The sequence below is a fragment of the Myotis lucifugus genome, unplaced genomic scaffold (genome assembly GCF_000147115.1).
Source record: "Myotis lucifugus unplaced genomic scaffold, Myoluc2.0 scaffold_409, whole genome shotgun sequence".
In the NCBI taxonomy this organism is placed as follows: domain Eukaryota; kingdom Metazoa; phylum Chordata; class Mammalia; order Chiroptera; family Vespertilionidae; genus Myotis; species Myotis lucifugus.
In genome coordinates this window covers 698,559-719,610 of record NW_005871457.1, presented here as the reverse complement: position 1 = coordinate 719,610, position 21,052 = coordinate 698,559, and the positions used below count along the sequence as shown (strand labels likewise).

General features: G+C 40.5%; 2 protein-coding genes across 2 annotated transcripts in view; one reads left to right on the top strand and one right to left on the bottom strand.

Annotated features, from left to right (window-relative positions):
* The window catches only part of ROCK2 (Rho associated coiled-coil containing protein kinase 2), a 91,581-nt gene extending 79,156 nt beyond the window's left edge, over window positions 1-12,425 (top strand). Inside the window, exons 30-33 of the mRNA XM_023743719.1 lie at window positions 162-234; window positions 1,577-1,844; window positions 1,930-2,143; window positions 9,135-12,425. Of these exons, the coding sequence (XP_023599487.1) occupies window positions 162-234; window positions 1,577-1,582 (79 nt within the window). The 3' untranslated portion in view covers window positions 1,583-1,844; window positions 1,930-2,143; window positions 9,135-12,425. The remainder of the gene's footprint in view (window positions 1-161; window positions 235-1,576; window positions 1,845-1,929; window positions 2,144-9,134) is intronic.
* Window positions 12,426-14,974: 2,549 nt separating this feature from the next.
* PQLC3 (PQ loop repeat containing 3) overlaps window positions 14,975-21,052 on the bottom strand; it is a 19,975-nt gene continuing 13,897 nt past the window's right edge. Inside the window, exons 3-6 of the mRNA XM_023743734.1 lie at window positions 18,986-19,056; window positions 17,531-17,651; window positions 17,066-17,107; window positions 14,975-15,458 (exon numbers count right to left, since the gene is read on the bottom strand). Coding sequence (XP_023599502.1) covers window positions 15,367-15,458; window positions 17,066-17,107; window positions 17,531-17,651; window positions 18,986-19,056 — 326 coding nt within the window. The 3' untranslated portion in view covers window positions 14,975-15,366. The remainder of the gene's footprint in view (window positions 15,459-17,065; window positions 17,108-17,530; window positions 17,652-18,985; window positions 19,057-21,052) is intronic.

Sequence of the window (21,052 nt, the reverse complement as noted above, 5' to 3'; positions counted from 1 at the left end):
AGTCTCAAGGAGTGATTGGTGTAATATAATTAGCAAGATATTCTCTCTGACCTTCTAACATGGGTCAAAGTAGTCAGTTTTAACTTCTGACCAGTATAGGATAACTAATGTAATTTGACCTTTTGCTAATAGTTTATTTCTTTATTAAAAATCTTTTACAGCAAGTTGTTTCATGTCCGACCAGTTACACAGACAGATGTATATAGAGCAGATGCTAAAGAAATTCCAAGGATACATAGTTTTATTTCGTTTTTGGATGGTTGGTTTGTTTTTTGTTTTTTTTCTTTCACCTTTAGAGATTCTAAGAGTGACATAACATAACGATTTTTCTTATTCTTGGACTATCTTCAGATTACCTTTAAATTTTAGTTCCATTTAAAGGTCGTTCATTCTTTTGTGATTTTCATGCCTATTCTGTTTGGATATATCTTCATTTCTCTCTCCATTTTACATTTTAAAGTCTGTAGTGTATTTATATCATGTTTCCGGCCTTTGCTATTCTTTTGTTCAAGGTTGCTTATGACATTTTTTTAAGCATAAACTTTCTTCTTCTGTTGGTGGTTTTATGCTCAGCTCTCTAGGAAGTGAAAAAAGTTGCTTGTGAAGTTAAAATGTGAACCCAATAGCCCTTTCCTTCTGATTTAAAGTGAAGCCTAATTCTTCTTTTTACTACTTCCATTTTAAAATTAGTCAGACCAGCCTTAGCCAGTTTGGCTCAATGGATAGAGCATCAGCTTGTGGACCAGTGGGTCCTGGGTTTGATTCTAGTCAAGGGCACGTACTTTGGTGGCAGTCTCCTCTTCGGCCTGGGCCCTGGTCAGGGCACGCGCAGGAGGCAACCAGTCGATGTGTGTTTCTTTCACATCAATGTTTCTCTCTGTCTTTTCCTCTCTCTTCCACTCTCCCTAAAAATCAATAGAAAAATATCCTCGGGTGAGAATTAACAACAACAAAATTAAAATTTCTTAAAAAAAAATTTAGACCACCAGTTAGTTATTGATGAGCTCCTTCTGTGTAAAAGCCATTATGTTTGGTGTACTATGGGGAAATTATTTTCTGGTGCTTATCATGTTTATTTGGAGTATATCATACATCTTTTCCTTTTTTCTTCCTTAACTCTCCAAACACAAGTCTTTTCAGTTATAGCTGTGTTTACAATTATCACCAGTTGTCTATTTTTGAAAATCATAAAAGCATCAAGTCATATAATTGCCACATCTCTTCAGGTGATTATTTTGAATACTCCCTCCCAGAAAAACTTTCTAACACGCATCGTGTGCAAATTTACCTCTTGCTAGCCTGTTCTGCTAAGACTGCTGAACATAGTAAGATATCATGGAGAAAAAAAGAGGCACCATTTGAACAGGAATGACTCTTTTGAAATTAACCAAAGTGACTATATAATGACTTCTCATATAAGCTCTTTATGAGATAGAATCTACTGATGTTAGAACATCAGGTGCATTTTCTTCTTATTGAATAACTTAGGTTAATTTTATTTTATTTATGCTATAAGAATCGTTAGTATTTAAAAAATAGCTTTTGTTTAGAAATCACTCATTGTGCTTTTTGGTATTTATAGATTCTGTATGCCAATGAAGGAGAAAGTAAGAAGGAACAAGAATTTCCAGTGGAGCCAGTGGGAGAAAAGTCAAATTATATTTGCCACAAAGGACATGAATTTATTCCTACTCTCTATCATTTTCCAACCAACTGTGAGGCTTGTATGAAGCCATTGTGGCATATGTTCAAACCTCCTCCTGCTTTGGAATGCCGTCGCTGCCATATTAAATGTCATAAAGACCACATGGACAAAAAGGAAGAGATTATAGCACCTTGCAAAGGTAAATAGTAAATTACTTGCTCCGTCAATATTATTTATGTTCATATCATTTTAAACACATTAATTTTTTTCAAATATTTTTATAGTCTACTATGATATTTCAACGGCAAAGAATCTGTTGGTATTAGCAAACTCTACAGAAGAGCAGCAAAAGTGGGTTAGTCGGTTGGTGAAAAAGATACCTAAAAAGCCTCCAGCTCCAGACCCTTTTGCACGGTCATCTCCTAGAACTTCAATGAAGATACAACAGAACCAGTCTATTAGACGGCCAAGTCGACAGCTTGCCCCGAATAAACCAAGGTAATAGCTAAAAATGTGGTAAAGATGAAAATATTTTTAGAAATATTTTACTATTCATATTCAAACTACAAATTTTTCTAATTACAATTTTCTTTTCCTTGATATTTTAATGAATTATGGAATACCAAATCTTTGAAACTATTTAAGCATGCATGTCTCATTCATTGATTTAGGTGAATGTAATATAAATTTATTTACTAAATCACATATATTACACTCAACCAAAAATATTTAAAGGGCTAATTTTTTGCCATGTTTAGGTCTATAATCATAGCATTCTAGGGGTGGATAAGCACATTGACCAACTTCATGCTTTAGTAGACAGGACGCACACACAGCTCCAAGTGTCAGGTACGCACATTGTGTTTGATATTGCAAACTTCTAAACCTCTTTCATATTAGATGACTTGGGAGGTAGGACTGAAATCTTAATTCAAATTTAAGTTTAAAACAATAATTTGTCTTTTATTTAAAGGGCAATATAGATCAGCTTTAAAAATGCAGATATTAACAGATATTAACATGGGTGAAGTGGACATTCCTTGTAATTGAGGTGGAGTTGGGAATATGGCGTAAGTTCAGAGAGGATCATTAATGCACAAAAATATTTTTGGGGAATCACTTTTATATGGCGACAGTATAGTAATGTAGTTCTTTATTCAGAATAAGCCATGTCTTGTCTTATTAGATACAGCATTGATAAATGTTGCTATTTATTAAAATGAACATGAAGAGTTGGTTAGCTAAAGGCTATACTTAGATCAGGTGTCTAATTTCAGGTACCCTTTTTGTTCCCTAACACAGGACCTTCAGTATATGAATAATGATGTTCATTGGCTGTACTATCAGAAATCTTTTCATTCTAACCACAGACATCTTATATGAAACTTTTCTTAAAACTAATATCACAAGGAAATAATTTAGAATGACAAAGGTAGAATTGGTGTTTCAGCAGTGAAAATGTTGAATTTTTATGTGAGGTATGCTAAAAATATTACAAAATTAGTGATTATATGATAGTAATTAAGCTGAAGAAACTTAAAGAATTCAGAGACATTCAATGTCATTTCCGTGTGCCATGTACCAAACATCTAAAAACTATTAAATTTCTAGCATTAATATTATAGAACTATTAGTGTATTAATGGCATTTTAATACGCTGTATCATGTTCTACAGCTTTTGAGGTGCTTCCATATATAATTTAACGATGTATTCTTTTATTTGATCTTTAAAATACTCCTATGGGGTAGATTTGGTATTATCTTTTTCTTTTTTTAAAATATTTTATTGATTTCAGAGAGGAAGGGAGAGGGAGAGAGAGATAGAAACATCAATTATGAGAGAGAATCATTGATCGGCTGCGTCCTGTGCTTCCCACACTGGGATCAAGCCTGCAACTGAGGCATGTGCCCTGATGGGGAATTGAACTGTGACCTCCTGGTTTATAGGTCGGCAACCACCGAGCCACGCCAGATGGGTGGTATTATCTTTCTTTATAATTTAGACTCTAGAAGGACAAATAATTGGTTTAGTTTCAGGACTGTAGGAGCAGTAGTCTTCTTTATATTTTTTATTCTTTTGTCCTGTTGGACAAGTTAATGATGTCACTACATATGATAACACATAGAGTTAATTTATATAAAGAAGCAATTTCCAGACAAAATGAGGCATACTTCACTTCCATAACCGTTTCTCGTTCACTGACTTTCCTTTTCCTCCCCTCCTCCCCCAATTCAGCATCATGGTCTATTTGAAGGCACCTTTACTTTTGATTGTTGTTGCTTTTTGTTTTGTTTTAGTTCTGGCCCTGCCCTTCGAATCATTCTTCATTGATTTTTTAATACATTTTGCGTAGCCAACAGTAAGTAATAGGGATTTCTTTCTCTCACAACTATGCATGTAGATAAAACTAATAGCAAAACGGACTGTAAAATGCATAGGGTATTTTTGTGAAAAAATTTTAATCTAATATACTCTGACATTTTAAATGTAAAGATGGGCACATTTAAAATATTTTGTTTTTTATTATGCCTCTGCAACAATATTTTCATTGTTTTTAACATCTATGCCTCCATTGCTTCATTAACTCATAAAATTGTATATCTCTTGTCTTATGTGAATAACCGTACAGTTTGCACTCATTTTTTGGGTGTCACATTTTGAGAGTAGCACAAATTGGAGGGTGTACAGAAGAGAATAACTGAGGTAGTAGTGGTTCGTTTGAAAGTATTACACATGTAGCAAGGAAAAAATTAAGGGTAGTTTTCTGAAGAAGAAATTATTTGAAAGGATGGGAGATTATAAATAGCAACGAAGATTTAGAGCAAGAACCAAGCAGAAAGGCACGTTTTTAACTTTGGAAGGGAGAGCTATCAGACAATCAGAGCTCTGAATTGGGAAGAATAGGGTTTATAAACTGTTTACCTGATTTAGATGCTGCTTGGCAATGCTGTTAGAGTGCCATGCTCCTCAGTCTGTCGTATGCGCAGTCTGACATCAAGCAGCATAGCTCCAGCTCGAGCCAAGCATTGACTAGATGGCCTTTAATATTCTACTAATTTATAACATATTCCTATAGAGAGGTGGAGAGAGCTGTTAAAAGATCATCTAAGCCCTAGCTGGTTTGGCTCAGTGGATAGAGCATCGGCCTGCGAACTGAAAGGTCCCAGGTTCGATTCCAGTCAAGGGCACATGCCCGGGTTGTGGGCTCGATCCCCAGTGGGGGGCATGCAGGAGGCAGCTGATCAATGATTCTCTCTCATCATTGATGTTTCTATCTCTCCCTCTCTCTTCCTCTCTGAAATCAATAAAAAATTAAAAAAAAATCATCTAAGAAAACTTAGGAACAGAATTTCTGGTGTATATCAGCAGTAATTAAATATCTAGCTCTTTATTTGTATTTATTTAATAATAGTCCTGGCACTAGTCAGTGTAGCTTTAGTTTAATTTATATGGTGTCTTTTTTAAAACAAATGTCTGGCTTTGTTAGATAGCATCATACACTAAAGCAGAATACCCATAAATACATCTAATTTTTTTTTAAGATTTTTTAAATTGATTTTTGGAGAGTGACATGGAGAGAGAGAGAGAGAGAGAGAGAGAGAGAGAGAGAAAGAAATGAGAGATGAGAGCAAGACATCAATCAGCTGCCTCCTGCATGTGCTCTACCAGGAATCAAGCCTGCAACCCTGACTGGGAATAGAAACAGCAACCTTTTGGTTCACTGGATGAGTTCAACTGAACCAGCCAGTTTTAAAAGTTTTTAAAAACTTTTTTTTCAGTGTTTGTGTTGTTAACAACTACACTATTACATTTTCCCCTTGACTTCTGTGGCATTCCTGGTTCTGACTCTCCTATTTGCAGCACTTCCCTTTTTTCTGTGGTGAATGTTTTAAAGTAATATAATTAAATGGTGTTAGCTGTTATTATTATTAATAGTTTTGAGGGCATATTATATGCCAAGTATTCTTCTTTAACTGTACTAACTTATCCTCAAAACCAACCTGTGGTTTAGCTATTAATTTCTCCAGTTCACAGATGAGAGACTGAGACCCAGAAGCATTATGTGCCTAAGGTCACACAGCTGAGTGGCAGAGCCAAGAGTTCAGATGCAAGTCTCATTCCCAATTCCACTTCTCACCTGTAATGCTCCACTGCTTCACAGTCATTCGAGGAGAAATAAATTGACAGTTTATGAATGTATAGAAATGCTATTCCAGAGAAATGTTTTCGTGGTAATTTTGAATTAAAAGTAAAATACTGTGTTGGAAAATTAGGAAATTTGTGAGTAAAGTGCTGACTTTTGATGAAGATAGTTGGGGAGATCCTAATTGGTTTGAGTGCCAGACACAAAATACTGGTCTCTGCTGAGGACCATTTCTCTTTAATTAGTTTTCTTTTAAAGATTTTTTTTTAAACATAAATTTATTGGGGTGACATTGGTTAATAGGCTCATATAGGTTTCAAGTGTAGATTTCTATGATGTAAGGTCTATATATTGCACTGTGTGTCCACCCTCAAAATCAAATCTTCCATCACCATGTAGTAGGCCCTTGCACACCACCAAAGATCTTTTGTTAAAAATGCAATATTTAAGCCTTAAAGAAAAGTGTAAAGCCAAAACTCAAACAAATTCTCTTCCAGTTTTATGAAGTAAGGCATTGCAAACACAATTTTAAACTCGGAGTGGAGGGAGCTATTATGTCATTATTATCTTTGTGGGGTTTTTTCCATTTCTAAATATCAGCAAATTAACAGTAATTTTTTGGAAAAAGTTAATAAGGTTATAGAAGAAATAATGTATCTGATTTTAGATTGGAGAATTTTCTAAGATAAAAACAAAGGAAGAAAAGAAAGCTACAAATTGACTAACCAAAAATAAAGCCTCGTAAATTTTAAAAACACCATCTATTTGCAATATTTTATATATATATATATATATATATATAATATTTTATATATATATATGTATTTCTCAAAGAAATCATTAAGAAAAAGGAGGTTGCCTCTTCCCAATATAAAAATTAGTGAGGTTGCCTCTTCCCAATATAAAAATTAGTGAGGAATATGCAGGCATTGCCATAAAGATGAAACAGTGCAAAATGTTAAAGTCATTTTCACCTGCCAAACTGGTATGGGTTAAGAAACTTAGTATTGGCAGGGTGTGAAGAAATGGGGACCCTCATGTTCTGCTAGTAGAACACAGAATTAAATGTACCCTTTCTGAAGCAGTCTTTGGCAGCAAGTTTCACAGGCCTGAAGTGATTGATTAATTAAATGAATGAGATAGACATTTAAACAAATACTTACAATAAGTTTAAGTATAGTTTTTCAAATATTATTCTGCATTCAGCCCATTTTTTTAATAGAGTAATTTGAGTTGGTTTGTTTACTTTTAAATTAGGGTAATCATCCATCAACCTGCTCTGTCAGTGATTCTCAGAGCCAACCAACTGCATCAGTATTTATCTCGGGATTTAATTTAAAATGCAAATATTTGCCCTCCTTTTGTTCAGTCCAATTATATCAGAATCTCCTGGGATATGTCCTGGGAATATATATTATAAATAGCATTGGGAAAATCACATATACTAAAATTTAAGAACACAGGACAATGATCACAGATGAGACTTTAGGGACCAGATGAGTTCCTTGACATAAGTTGATGCATGAACAAAAGCTATTCCTATTTTTAAAATAAAGATGATTGCAATATTTTAGATTATTGGATTGGGTTGGAAAGAAGACCACATATATCTCTGCTGTAAGTCCATTTTCTTGAGCCAAGATAAGTTGCTAATGTTGCTTACATACCTGTGGATTTTCCCTCGTCTGTAGTTTTTCATGGAGCGCATAACTGTTGGTGACCCATTGAGCAAGTAGGGTCCTACTGGAATGGAGAAAGCTACATTCTGAAGACTACTTCCTATCTTTGTCTTCAGTTCTCTGGTATTCTAGAAAGCATACCTGGCCAACATGATTATATACATTTTTATAAAAGAGAAAGAAGATTTCCTGGCTGTTTCCATCTTGATCATGTTATTGATGGAGGGAAAGTAAACATGCTCATGCACATTCAAAGTGTGATTTCTAGATAATAATTTATGAAACTGCCATTCCTAAAGAGTATTCTTAAAGTATAAATTTGCAAACCTCCCATTACAGATTGCTTGATTTGGCATTTAAAGATTGGGATTGGTCATTTGATGATGTTGATGGTGGTGATGATGATGACGATGTTTTTGATTTCTGAAGAAATAAATGGGGTAAATCAAAAAGTGAAAAATGAGTTATTTTAGAATTTTCAAGTAGCGCATGCGGTTTGCACTTGGGTTTTCATTATTTTTTGCTACTTTTGAAATTTTATTAATTTTTTAATAGTATATATTTGAAAAGTAGTTTTCGAAAAAGTTCCTAACAAATTTTTATGTTAAGTAGAAAAGTGAAATGCTATGTTCAGATTCTTTTTTGGCTATATACTTTTCAATACAATTGGAATTATAATTTTTTATCTTAGGAACAAAACATGTAGAAATAACAAAAGAAGCTAAATATGGTACTTTCTGTTTATTCCAAAGAAGCCATATTCAGAGAAGTACAATTTACAATGTTTTCAAGTTTCTACAACTGTATTAGTTTGTGAACATAGCATGAGGTTCCTTTCTCCCTCCATCCTCTCTCCTTCCTTCCCTGCCTTCCTCCTCTTTCCTTTCTAACTGCAAGAATTGAAACCGTTAAAACTTTGTAAGTCTAATAAGTGCTGTGAAATAGTTGTTTCTGATCTGGGCTTCTTTGTGATGCTGTGAAATGTTTGCTTTTTGGAAATGTAATGTTTCTCTTGCTGAAGGATGCCAATGATATGGTGTGAGAGTTCTTGTGCTTTTAGAAAATGTAAAATAGTTTGGTTAATAGTGGCTGGAGTAGATTTGAATGAAAATTTAACCTGAGTTAAATGTTTTGCATGGGATGGATTTAAAAAGAGGTCTATCTTAATCTAAGTAAGCACATTGCAAAATATACTTAAATCAGGTAATATTGGGGATCTGTTTATAACAAGGATATAAAGAACATTTTATTTACTACAATGTGTATGTTTCCATTTCATAGATTTTAAGGGTCAAATAGTCAAGTAAGTCCTGGTCCATGAGTCCACTGTTCTTTCAGCTACATGAGGCAGCTAGCAGTTAAACTCTAAGTCAAATTTATGTTCACATGAGTTATTCAGTGACATATTGTCTAAACCTGACAGTCAGTTAACTGTATTAAAACTGTGTGTCATGTTTGTAGGCAATATGGGAAAATATGAAAAAGACTATAATTGCATGTACCTAAAAATAAAAAAAGTAGCACGGTAAATATGTTTTATGCATGAATTAGGTGTTAAAACTATTGTAGTTGGAAGACTATCTAGTTTAATGGTGTAAATGGAATGCTTAACAATCTCTTATTATTTCACTGTCTCAGCTAACTTTATTTTTCCTTTCTTTGCAGCTAACTGCCTTCTATGAATGCAGTCATTATTCAAGGTGATCCTATTCTTCCAGTTAAAACAAGACTGAAATATGATGGCCCAAAATTTATTGAAAAGCTGTATTTTCCTGAGAGACTGATACACACACATACATATTCCCTTTATTCCTGCAATATAAATTATAAATCTTGGAGAGATTTTTCTAGGCTCCTTTGGAACAACAGGTTGAACCAGCGGAGATTGGTTAATAGAGTAAAAACATCATACGCAACTCTTCCAAAAGCTCCATAAAGCTCTCTTGGCGGTCACTCACACCCACACTACATGGCACAGAGGGTTGAGAAGAGTCAAAGGAGTCATCTGTTCAGCTTCAGCAGAGAGGTTTCACCAGCATGTTCGCCGGAAGAATCGGAACGGATTTCACTACAGTGATATAGACTGCATCTTTAAGAAGTGACCATTATACTGTGTGTGTGTGTGTGTGTGTGTGTGTGTACATATACATGTACACACCCATATATAGTACTGTAATACTGCAAGAGGGTTTTTTAACTTCCCACTTTATTTTTTATACTCATTAATCAGATATCATTACTTACTACAGTTGCAACTATGCACTTGTATAAAGCCATAACATTGGGGTTATAGCACTCATTTGTGTGGACCTGATGGAGCTGCATGTTCATGTTGCTGTAACAGAAACTTTGAACTTAATTATATCGGTTTCCTAATGCTTCATGATAGGCAACTTTATCCATTTTGAATGCCTTAATTTAATTTTTTCCAAGTCTCAGCCCTTTTCTGTATTAAAAACAAGTGTTTACCAACTCTTAGAATGCAAATTTGCTTTGCAGAAGAAGATAGTGCACTATTTTTACATATAATAGTTATCAATGTCAGCCTATTTTGATTGTCTAACAATTTTTTAAAGTATGGTGATAGAAACAATAATGGGTAGTATTAGAACTAATATATCTTGTATGTATATCTATTATCCATCCAAGCCTTTTTACAGACCTCAGTATTAGTGTGTGACTATGAAATGTTTTCTTTGCTTGGAATTTGCTGACTACCCTAGATATGTTTTTATTTCTGGTAAGGATATTTGTGACTATTTTTACATTTCACACTCAACATTCAAAAATTATCTCAAATATAAAGAAAACTAAAATATACTCTAGATATATTTTAAGTATTGACATGTGATCCCTTATCCACACAATTGTGTATGGCAATATTTCAGTATTGGGTTGTGAAAACTGGTGCCTAGGAAGAAGTGGCCTCAAAGGCACTTAACTTTTTATTTAAATGCTGTTAAAATTGCAGCACATGCAGGACCATTCCTGCTGCATTTCTCATCCCACAGAAGTCTATGTTTTTTACTGTGACAGTATGCATCAGTGAGAAGCATCAGGTAAAAAATTGTGTAGTCTTTTATCAGTCTCAATATACATAAACATACAGTTTGGTGTGATACTGAAATACAGCATCTGATATTTCAATGAAGGAACTAAGACATTTTTCATTGTTCCCTGGGGGGTCAGTGTGGAGATGTTTAAAGTTAGGTCCCCAGTTATAGATACTGTTGTGGAAATGGAAGAGTGGCCTGTGGCTACCGATGTCCTGAACCGGAATCTCGTTCCTCTTCCAGTGTCCGGTCTGCACTCCCTCCTGCTGTCTGTGCTGAAACTAGGCGGCAGGCGGCAGGCGGCAGGCGGCCCCTCACAGGTGTGTGCTGCGGTCCTGGTTTGGGGGCACAGATTTTTTTTAAAGTAAGATTTTAAAATGAAAAATATATAAAATTTATATAGAATAAATATTTCCACTCATTAGACTTGTTAAAAGGAGACTGAATTAATATTTTATATAAAGATTTTGTTACACTATGGGAGGTTCTATCATATTATTCTGAATTGGAGAGTATATATATATATTTTTAATAAACTTTATTAAGGTAAAATAATTTGAAGTTTACACATGAATAATTGAAATATTTGAGTAAAAATGGCAAAAGTTTAAATTTTGAATGCTGTATATAATAGAGAATATGGAGAATCATGGTGTGATGCAACTATACGAGGAAGATCAATGTGACTGTTGGGGGTTGGGGGAAGATAATCTAAGGGGTGAACCAAATCTCTCCCATGGAGATTATTCACATTATGTGGTTTGACATAAGAATTTATAAAGCTGTCCAGCTAACAGAAATGTGCTTAATAAAAGATTCTGACCTTGGGTAAGAATTTGCTTTTTACCCTGTTGCTGGTTTCATGTACAAACATGAATGATGCATGCACCTACCCAAATGTTCTCTTCCCAGCACTCACTCAATGTGATACTGACTTGGTGTAACAGCCAGATTTTGTGCCAGCTTCTCTTTTTCTGGAGGCTCCAAAGCTTCCAAGATAAATAAAAGACCAAAAGTTGCTTCTTTCCTCACACCTGATTTCTCCTAGAGCCATAAATACCTCCTATTGAGAACTAAGAAGTAGTGAATACTGGGATTTTCTTAGAGTTTTGTACTTTCGTGGGGATAAGTGAGACAAGTAGAAGTAAAACTGGTATTACTGTTGAAAATTGGTGTGTAGTGAATTTTTGAAAAGTATTTAAATTGTTATCTAGAAGCAAGAATTTTTTTTTTTAAATCTGAACATTGAAAATGCTGTAGCCAAAGGATAAGTGTCCCAGTCAATCCAAAATGTAGGTGAGTGTCTACAGCTGGCCTACGCTGGGTACAGGAGTCTGGCTCGCAGGTGCGTTCTGTCTGCCTGGGTCCTGGAGGAGCGCTCGGCGGCCAGACCCCGTTGCAGAAGTGCTGCGGCTGCTGCTAATCTGGTCTAGGACCCTGGTGGCCACCAGGCCTCGGCACCACGTGCCCTTGTGGAGCTGCTCCAAGAAGCCTGTTTCTATACTCCGACGGGAGGAAGTCACACGTGAGCTGCTCCGCCTGCACTGACACTGCTACTGACTCCCGTCCTCCGGGTAGGCTTCAGCTTCCGCAGGTGGGGAGATGCCGCGGCTGTTCGTTCGGGAAGCACTTTGAGGAGTGGCGCTGTGTGACAGTGCCGGGTGTTAAGCTGGGGGGACGTCACGTCGGCTCCTTGGTTCCCTTCCCCATAATGAGTTTTGTTTGAAGTTGTACTAAGTTGAACTGCATGGTTTAGATAATCAAATATTTGATCAGCTGTCCCCTTTGAACAAAAATCATATCCCCCTGATTTTCTTTCTTTTAAATTTGCTGCATCTTTGTAGTAATGTAATTGTATTTTATGCCTGCTTTTTATATTAAAAAATAAATAATTAAGACATAAGCATTTTTATACTTTTCCTGTGAAATACTCCTGGCATGCTGCAACCTAAAATTTACTCCCAAAATTTGCCTTCCCTAAAAAGATGGGTATAGCCAACAAGTCATAACTAAACTTAACCATTGTACACCGTAAGCGTCTGTACATACAAGCGGCCAGCCTTCCCCACACACCACGTGCGTCTATAGGAAGAAAATATTTTCCCTAAGTGGCAGCCCTGACCAACTTTAAAATCATTTTTCGTGAGAATTTTCAGCTAAAAATATTCAAGAACAACCGAATTGTGAGTAATATATTTATTTTTATAATATTCATTGCAAATTTAGTTACTTTTTATTTATTTTTTTTTAAAATCTATTTTATTAATTTTTTACAGAGAGGAAGGGAGAGGGAGAGTTAGAAACATTGATGAGAGAGAAATGTCGACCAGCTGCCTCCTGCACACCCCCTACTGGGGATGTGCCCGCAACCAAGGTACATGCCCTTGACCAGAATCAAACCTGGGACCCTTGAGTCCGCAGGCCGACGCTCTATCCACTGAGCCAAACCGGTTAGGGCTAGTTGTTGTTTTTTTAAATTCAAAATATCGTGGCATGTGGGGATGGTTTCCGTTTTGGACGCATGGTAGTTAACTGGTTAGACTTGTGAATCTTCGGCCCCGTCGTTTATGCACGGAGAAATACAAAAGGTAGAGTTTCACCCAGGAGTCTGTCTCTAATTTGATGTTGGCATTTTAAGGGACGTGCAAACCCCCACTCTTGTGTTGAGGATAGAGGAGAGCCAGGGTGCCTGTGTTGTCAGACTAGTGTGTTGACAGGTGGTTTCCAGGAAGCATTTCTCTGGTAATCAGTGCGTTCTTCCCTGGACATGGCTTGGCTCTAACCTGGGCCAGGTCGCTCCCCGAGCTGAGTGCCTTCATCTGCAAAATGGAGATGGTTTACTGCCAGGGTCCTTGTGGGATTAGCTCGGAAACTGCTGTGGAGGGTCTGAAATGGCTCAAACATTTATTCCCTTCCCTTGGATGGAGACTGCCCTCCAAGGGGGCATATTCTTAAAGGAGTGACTTTAAACCAGCGATTCTCAACCTGTGGGTCGTGACCCCTTTGGCGGTCGAACGAACCTTTCACAGGGGTCGCCTAAGACCATCCTGCATATCAGATATTTACATTACGATTCATAACAGTAGCAACATTACAGTTATGAAGTAGCAACGAAAATAATTTTATGGTTGGGTCACAACATGAGGAACTGTATTTAAAGGGCCAGAAGGTTGAGAACCACTGCTTAAACAATGATAAAGTACTAATAAGAAAAGTATGTGTAAATATTTGTTGGACTAAAGTCACAATTTGTATGTATACCAACAGATTGTAACTGCACACGAGAAAGGATTTACTTGGATTTTTAAAAAGTGACAACTATGATCTAAGAACTACAGAATGAATGATGTTATTTTTAGATGCCATGTTTCTGTTCCTGCTGTTCCCAAGCAGTCGTTCTAAAAGGATTAACCACAATCTATATTTTTTAATGGCACTTTACATAACTGAAAACTAATCACATTGAAACAGTTTTAAGACTCAGCAGATTTTAAAATTTGAAAGTTTATTTTACACAGGAAACCAAAACATCTAATCATCATTTACTTACTGCATATATGTATATACACACCAAAATAATGCCATTCAGTTATAAGGGGAAAAGGAGTTTTTTAAGTGTTAGGCTTTATAAACTTTTATAGAAAAATACCATGTATAATAATAATCTTGTCATGTTTAGAATGATACTGTAATGAGAATAGAATCCATAAGGATTGCCAGAACTCAGCAATACCCTTTACTACATATATTTTCAATACACAAAACCTGGTCGAGATAAGCTGTATTTTGTACCAAATTCTAAGAATGGTTAATTGCATGGCTGTGGCCTCTATAAAAATGACAGCATTGCCCGGCCAGTGTGACTCAGTGGTTGAGCGTTGTTCTATGAACCAGGAGGTCACTGTTCGATTTCTGGTTAGGGCACATGCCTGGGTTGCAGGCTTGATCCCCAGAGGGAGGCATGCAAGAGGCAGCCAATCAATGAAATGATTCTCTCTCATTATTGATGTTTCTACATCTCCCTCTCCAGAATCAATAATATATATATATATATATATATGTATGTGTATATATATGTGTGTGTGTATATATGTACTAATATATATATATACACACACACATACATATATATATATATTAAAAGCAGTTTTAAAAAAAGGCAGCATTGTGCTTAAATCAGAACGTGAATTGCTTCATCACAGAGATTGCATCCAATAGTACATTTTGTTAGGAATTACTTAAAGGCACAGTATGAAGTTAAAGGACTGCTTTGGCATATGAATTCAAGCCAGTTACATTTTTGCTTGCCCTGATAGACTTGTGACACGTAAGCAGGTATTATACTGTATTATGATACAATAAAGCCATCCTGTCATATCTGTTGCAATTAGACACTAGTCCCAGAAAGTGAACCCCTAGTAATTGATTACAACTCTTCTGACCGAGCAAAACCCACTTGATGCTCATTTTTTCTGTGGAGAGGACTTATTTCTTAAAATATTCTGAAAGCTGAAAAATAGATGTAGTCAGCTCTTTGGAGAGAACTTAATCATGACTTTTAAGAGGCAAAGCAATCTCAAAATGGTTGTTGGATGGTTTCCATTAACCACCAACCTTCTCAACACTGCAGATGTGTGTCCCAACTTGACCTAGTAAAGTGGGGGGTCGGGGGGGTCATTTTTAAACACGTGTTTGAATGGCTCTTTCAAGTCTAAAATACCTTTGGCTCCAGAGTTTCAGAAATGATTGACTAATTTATAAAAGACCTCGATTTAGCAATGAGCTCTTCTTTCCTTTGGTTCAGTTACTCCAAATCCACTTTGTGTGTCAGAATTACCCATCCATCATTCAGCCTTTACACCCGTCTTCCGGTAGCGGAGGACTGTCGCTGTCACCCACAGGTTTAAAGCCAGCGTGACCACAAAACGTATAAGGACTGAAGGCAGCCAAGAAGAGAAAAAGTATACGTTAAATACTGTTTCCACATCAGAGAACAAAATCATTCTGCTCTAAAAGCCTAAATAAAGCCCCACACACCCCTCCCCCTCAAAGAAATGAGACTTAGAACTACAGGTCATGAGAACTTTTGAACAACTTTGGTCCCAAATGTGGTTCCAAATATTTCTGGGAAAATGATTTTCCCATCATGACTACCATTGGCCACTTGGCCTGACTTCATGAATAATAATTTCTCATCTTCAGTGTTTAACTTGGAGGAATCTGGCTCTGGCTGATAAGAAGTATTACAACTGTTCACTCCCCTTTAGTCATATTTTTAAGTCTTGAGGGCAGTGAGGGGCGTCTCAGAACACCGCATGGGAAGGAAAGGTGTGGAGCACTCCCTTAAGGTCAACCTGAAAAAATGCACGACTCTATATTGAGGTAACCATGGAAACATGGCTCTCAAAAAAAGTGCTGGTGGCGGAGCACTCCTGGGAAAGAAGACTGATGAAGTCTGCCTGGGTGTAAGCCGCTTACTAGTATGCGGTATTAATGAGCTGAACGGGTTTTCAAAGGTCCTCTCCAGATACAGGGATCACTTTCTGGGACAGGTGTCACCTTAGGCGGCCTCGGGTGTCACAAAACAAGTGAGAACGTTCTCAATCTTTAAACTTAATTCTCAATGGCAGGTGGTTCTGTTGGGTTATGGTTTGGCCCTTCTTTCCGCGCAGGGACTTCGGTCCTGTGAGGAAGGCCTGCCTCCTTCCCTTTCCTCTCTTGGCCCAAGTTGGTGCTTCGACCACAGCGCTCTCACTCCCTCACTCCCTCTCAGAGCGACAAAGTGTCCGCGACAAACCCCATCTGTTGTAAACATTTCCCAAAATGTTTGTACAGGCACAGTTTGGGAGTTAAAAACTCTGAGGGTAACCCACGCATTTTCTCCATCACAGGAACCCTTTTAAGAAAAGCAAGGACATGGAGTCAAAAGATTCTGTCCCTCCCCTGCTTTCAAGGGCCTCCGCTGCTGTGGGCTGTTTGAGGGGCTGGACCATCATGACACCACCTTCCCTGCCCTCCTCAGGCGCCTCGTGCGCAGTCCCGCCCTTCTGACACTCCCAGGCCCGGCCTTGCGTCCTCTCTGCTCCGGAGCTCACGCTGCTGCTTGTAGCAGCCTCTTCCCACCTCCTCCAGGTCGCCCATCTTCAAGCGGACCTTCCCAGCTTCCTCCCTGCGGGTGCCCATCCCGTCCTACTCTTTCAAACACAGTTCACAGTATTTTTCAGTAGCTAAGTGTGTGGTTGCTTTCCTGTCCACTTCACTGGCCGTGCGGACGCTCACAAAGATAGGAACTGACTACCGGCCACCACAAAGGAGATGCTCAGTACAAACACGGTGACTGGCGGAGACCAGGAGTGTGTGCCTGGCCTCTACGTGCATCACACAGGGAGCCGGGGACCTGCTAAGGACATGGGCAGACCGGGAGTGTATGCCTGGCCTCTACATGCATCTCACAGGGAGCCGGGGACCCGCTAAGGACATGGACAAACGAAGGCGGCAAAAGGCACATTGAAAAAGGAAGCGGCAGAAAAATATTTTGCTTACTTGTGAGGTCATTGGTGGTCATTAAGGTGGTTATTATTCTTGCTGCAACAGAAGATTTTCGGCAATAAATACCAACTCGCTTCTCAGACAGTTTGGTATTTAGCGAATGTCTTCCCACTTTAAAGACAGGACTTGATGCTCACTGTTCCTGAAAGACTTGGCTAGCACAGAACACTCACTGCGCTGTATTTCATAAAGCAGCAAAGCCAGCCAGGCCCCGGCCGGCCGAGCTCCCCTTCCGCTCTGTGGTAACACACTCCCCGACCCCAAACCCAACTTTTTGAAAATCTCATTTACATAATAAGCCCCTGAAAAGGTTCATTGAAAGGCTCCCACTAACTAAAATCCATGTTAAATCACTGAAGTCTACCCCCTTATTTTATAAATAAAGGAAACGGAACCACCACCCCCTTCCCCCAGGCGGATTCGGGATTCGGGGAAGGACTCCGTGGAGTCTGTTCTTACTGGCGCTGGTGGAGGAAGCCAGGCCCCAGGTCAGCGCGCTCACCGCCCCCGAGTCTCGTGTCTTCCACAGGCACTGCAGCTGCGCAAACTTACTGGCTGCGCTGATGAAAGTACATAAATTCTGTGGCAGGTAAAACGGGAGAAAGTTAGGAGTCCCCTCGCGAGAAAAGAGCACCAGAGACGGAAGGCCACCATTTGAAGCCACCATTTCAGGTGAGCGAATAGCCCATCTGTGCCAGGGCAAGACCCAGGTTAGTGATAACCCGCCATCTCCTCTGCTGGGTGAGCACCTGCCGCCTGAAGCTGGTGAGAAGATGAGAGTAAGAAAAGTCACAGCTTGGCCACGAGGCTCATCAGCCCCACCCGCAATAAAAAAGAGAGGCCCAGCCCGGCTGGCTTGGCTCAGTGGTTGAGTATCAAACCTATGAACCAAGAGGTCACCGGTTCAATTCCCAGTCACAGGCCTGGGTTGTGGGCTCGATCCCCAGTGTGGGGCGTGCAGGAGGCAGCCGATCCATGATTCTCTCATCATTGATGTTTCTATCTCCCTCTCCCTTCCTCTCTGAAATCAATTTTAAAAAAGATATTGAAGAAAAGAGAGAAAGAGACTTTACTGTATTTCAGAGCCCAGGGAGGGCCAGGCCGCTTTGAGCTACAGGCTCACAGTCACAGCATCGGCTGGGGCGTCACCTCTGGACCTCTGCTCCTGTAATGAGCCCACGTGGTGACACACCAGGCCCTGCACCCCTGCCAGGAGGCTGACCCGCTGGCCTGCTGCCTGGCTGCGCCCACCCAGCACCTCTACAAACCCACTTCAGCTGTGGGTGGAGTAGAGCGTTTCCTTCAGGGACATAACCAAGGCCTGGACAATCTCATGATACAGATTCAACTGCCGGTGGTCCGGTTTCTCTGTCACAGAGTCCAACCCAGAACGGGACTGGAAGGAAGAAGGGTGCTTAGATGTTGGGGGGAAGAGGGGGAAATGCATGGGTTGGGTGTGGCAGGCAGTGACATGTGCCTTCTCTTCCCCTGGGTGGAAACCTCCACTCTGTCACCTGGAGAGATCTGTGGTCACCTGACCCCCATCAGCATCCTATTCCCACAGCATGCGCATTTGGGCCCTTAACTAGGAAGGAAAAAAGTACTAGTACCCTCTTCCAAGGAGGACAAAAAGAATGCGTAAGTGGCCAATATGTAATGACTAACCCGACCGGAAGCTCTTTAACTTCTGCTCAGGTCCCAATCTGGTTCTCCAGGGCGCAAAAGGGAAGTAAAACACTTCCCAGCATGGACGTGGGAATGCTGGCTCCCTGTCTGGAGAGCCCTGCCCCTTCTCCCCACCACCCTTCAGTGCAGGTGGAAATGAGCAGGTTGAACATTCGATCTATCAGGTGCTCGGCGGGGCCGGTGACAGGGAGAGGAGAGTGGCAGGCTGCTGTCTCGGGCGGCACTCACCATGGCCAGGTCTATGATCCACTTCTGCAGGGTGAGGAGGAACCAGGACGTCACAAATCTGACCGAATGTTAAGGAAGTGGCTTCCCTGGCGGCTCCGGCAGCCTTGCCAGTGCCGTGGAAACTACCCCAGACCCCGGTGAGAACTTGGCAGACTTAGAAAAGACAAGGCCGGCTCCCAGTGCCCGCAAAGCCAGGCCGCCAAAGCACAGCAGCAGCTTATGGGAGCTGGCACAGAGCCCCGCACGCTCGGCCTGCTGCCGGGTTGGGAATTCCCAGGGGATTTTAGCTTCCGGCTTCATTCCCGACCCTGTAAACGTTGCCCACGTGATGGCCCGAGTTCAGCTCTCACAAGGGGCCAACATTATAAAGCAGGCACGTCCTGCAAACCCATGTCACGTGAAACTCTTTCCCCTCTTCACCAGCCCCTGCGTGAAAATGGGGTGACAGCAGCGGGCAGCAGAGCTGGCCGACAGGAGGAATAGACAGCTCAGCTAGGGAAGCTGAACAAGCAGGAGGGGTGTGGCCAGGCCCTGAGTACCACCAGGACCTCTGCTGTGACCACAGGCAAGTTCAGTCCTGTCTCTCCACCTTGGTTTGCTTATCTGCAAAATGGTCTTAACATTCTTTGCCCCCTCTTCCTACTCAATGCTTTGTGGCTCATTGTAGGGACCCAACAGGTTGCTGTGAGTATAATTAAGAACACTATTTAAATGAAGGGACTGAAACAGACAATGTTCTGTGCTAAACGTCAGTAGACCAGCTACTAGCAACCTGGGCAACACCAGAAAGGCAGCCTGAATCCAGGTGGATGAAAGCTGGCTCCGTTTTAAAAAAGAACATTTGCAGTAATTTTTGTCCAATATTCTACCACTGCACCTCATTCCATTCATCCCTGATAGACATTTTATAAAACTTGACCTACACTAGCCACTACCGAGACCCTAGAGATGACTTTTCTGTAGGGTGGCCAGATTTAGCAAATAAAAATACCGGGCACCCAGTTAAGTGTAAACAATTGATTCGTGTAATTACGTCCCCTGCAATATTTGGGACATATTTGTGCTAGAAAGTCATTCATTACCAAGGTGGCAACCCTACTTACTTAGGTGCCATACGTCACAGCCGACAGGAGGCGGTGACGAACATCCCGCTGACATTCCAGAGGTGCCGAGGGCACCCACATTTTGGAATCTGCAGCCCCCCACTGGCACAAAGGGAAGTTGTTGCATTTTATTTAAATAGTAAATCACGCCACACTTTTCATCGTCAGAGTACTCTGTGCTCAAAAACCTTTAAACAGCTGGGGCTAAGCTTGAAGCGCCCAAGGGCAGGAGGACTGTGCGATCCCTGGGTTTGCAGAGGGAAACTGAGTCGGGGGAAACGCGATCAAACAGCAGAGGGTCGGGACTGTGCACACCCAGCTCCACTCTGCAGAGGGGCTTCTAGAAAAACAGCCACTATGACTGTGCCAGGCCCTCAGCCTGTCCTGTGCTCCCGGGACTTGCTAGTTCCCTCAAAAACCCTGAAGGGGCATCGTTGTCCCACCTCACAGACGGGCAGCGGCAGCTTAGAGGGGGTACGGGCCATGGCCAGGGCTGCCCAGGGCTCAAGGCCCTCGGGGCAGACAGGCCGGCAGCACCTCCCCCGCTCCTCTCTGGGAAAGACCAGATCACAAGTCCCAGGTGCGGCAGGTTTAACCGACTGCCCATCAAAGGCTTGCCTGGCCCTTTAAGGTGTGAAAGTCAACAGGAGAGCGAGTTTTTACAGAGTTGAAAGCCAGGACCTGGCTCATAGAAGACGGGACGTGTCTGTGTGAGGACCGCACCCCCGCTGAGACCCTCCTGAAGTTTGCACGAGGGGCCTGACCTTGACCTTGAGCAAGCTAACAGGTGACCAGGTGTGTCAGGGCACTGCGTTAATGTCAGACATTCTCATCACGTGACTTAGATTCTGTGGGGACATCTCCCCCTAAAGAAAAGTTAGACCTGGTAGCAGGGGGGCTTCCTGCTCAGCAGGCCCAGCAGGGAGCTCCCAACCCACCTCCCACTCGGCCAGCTGGCCTCACG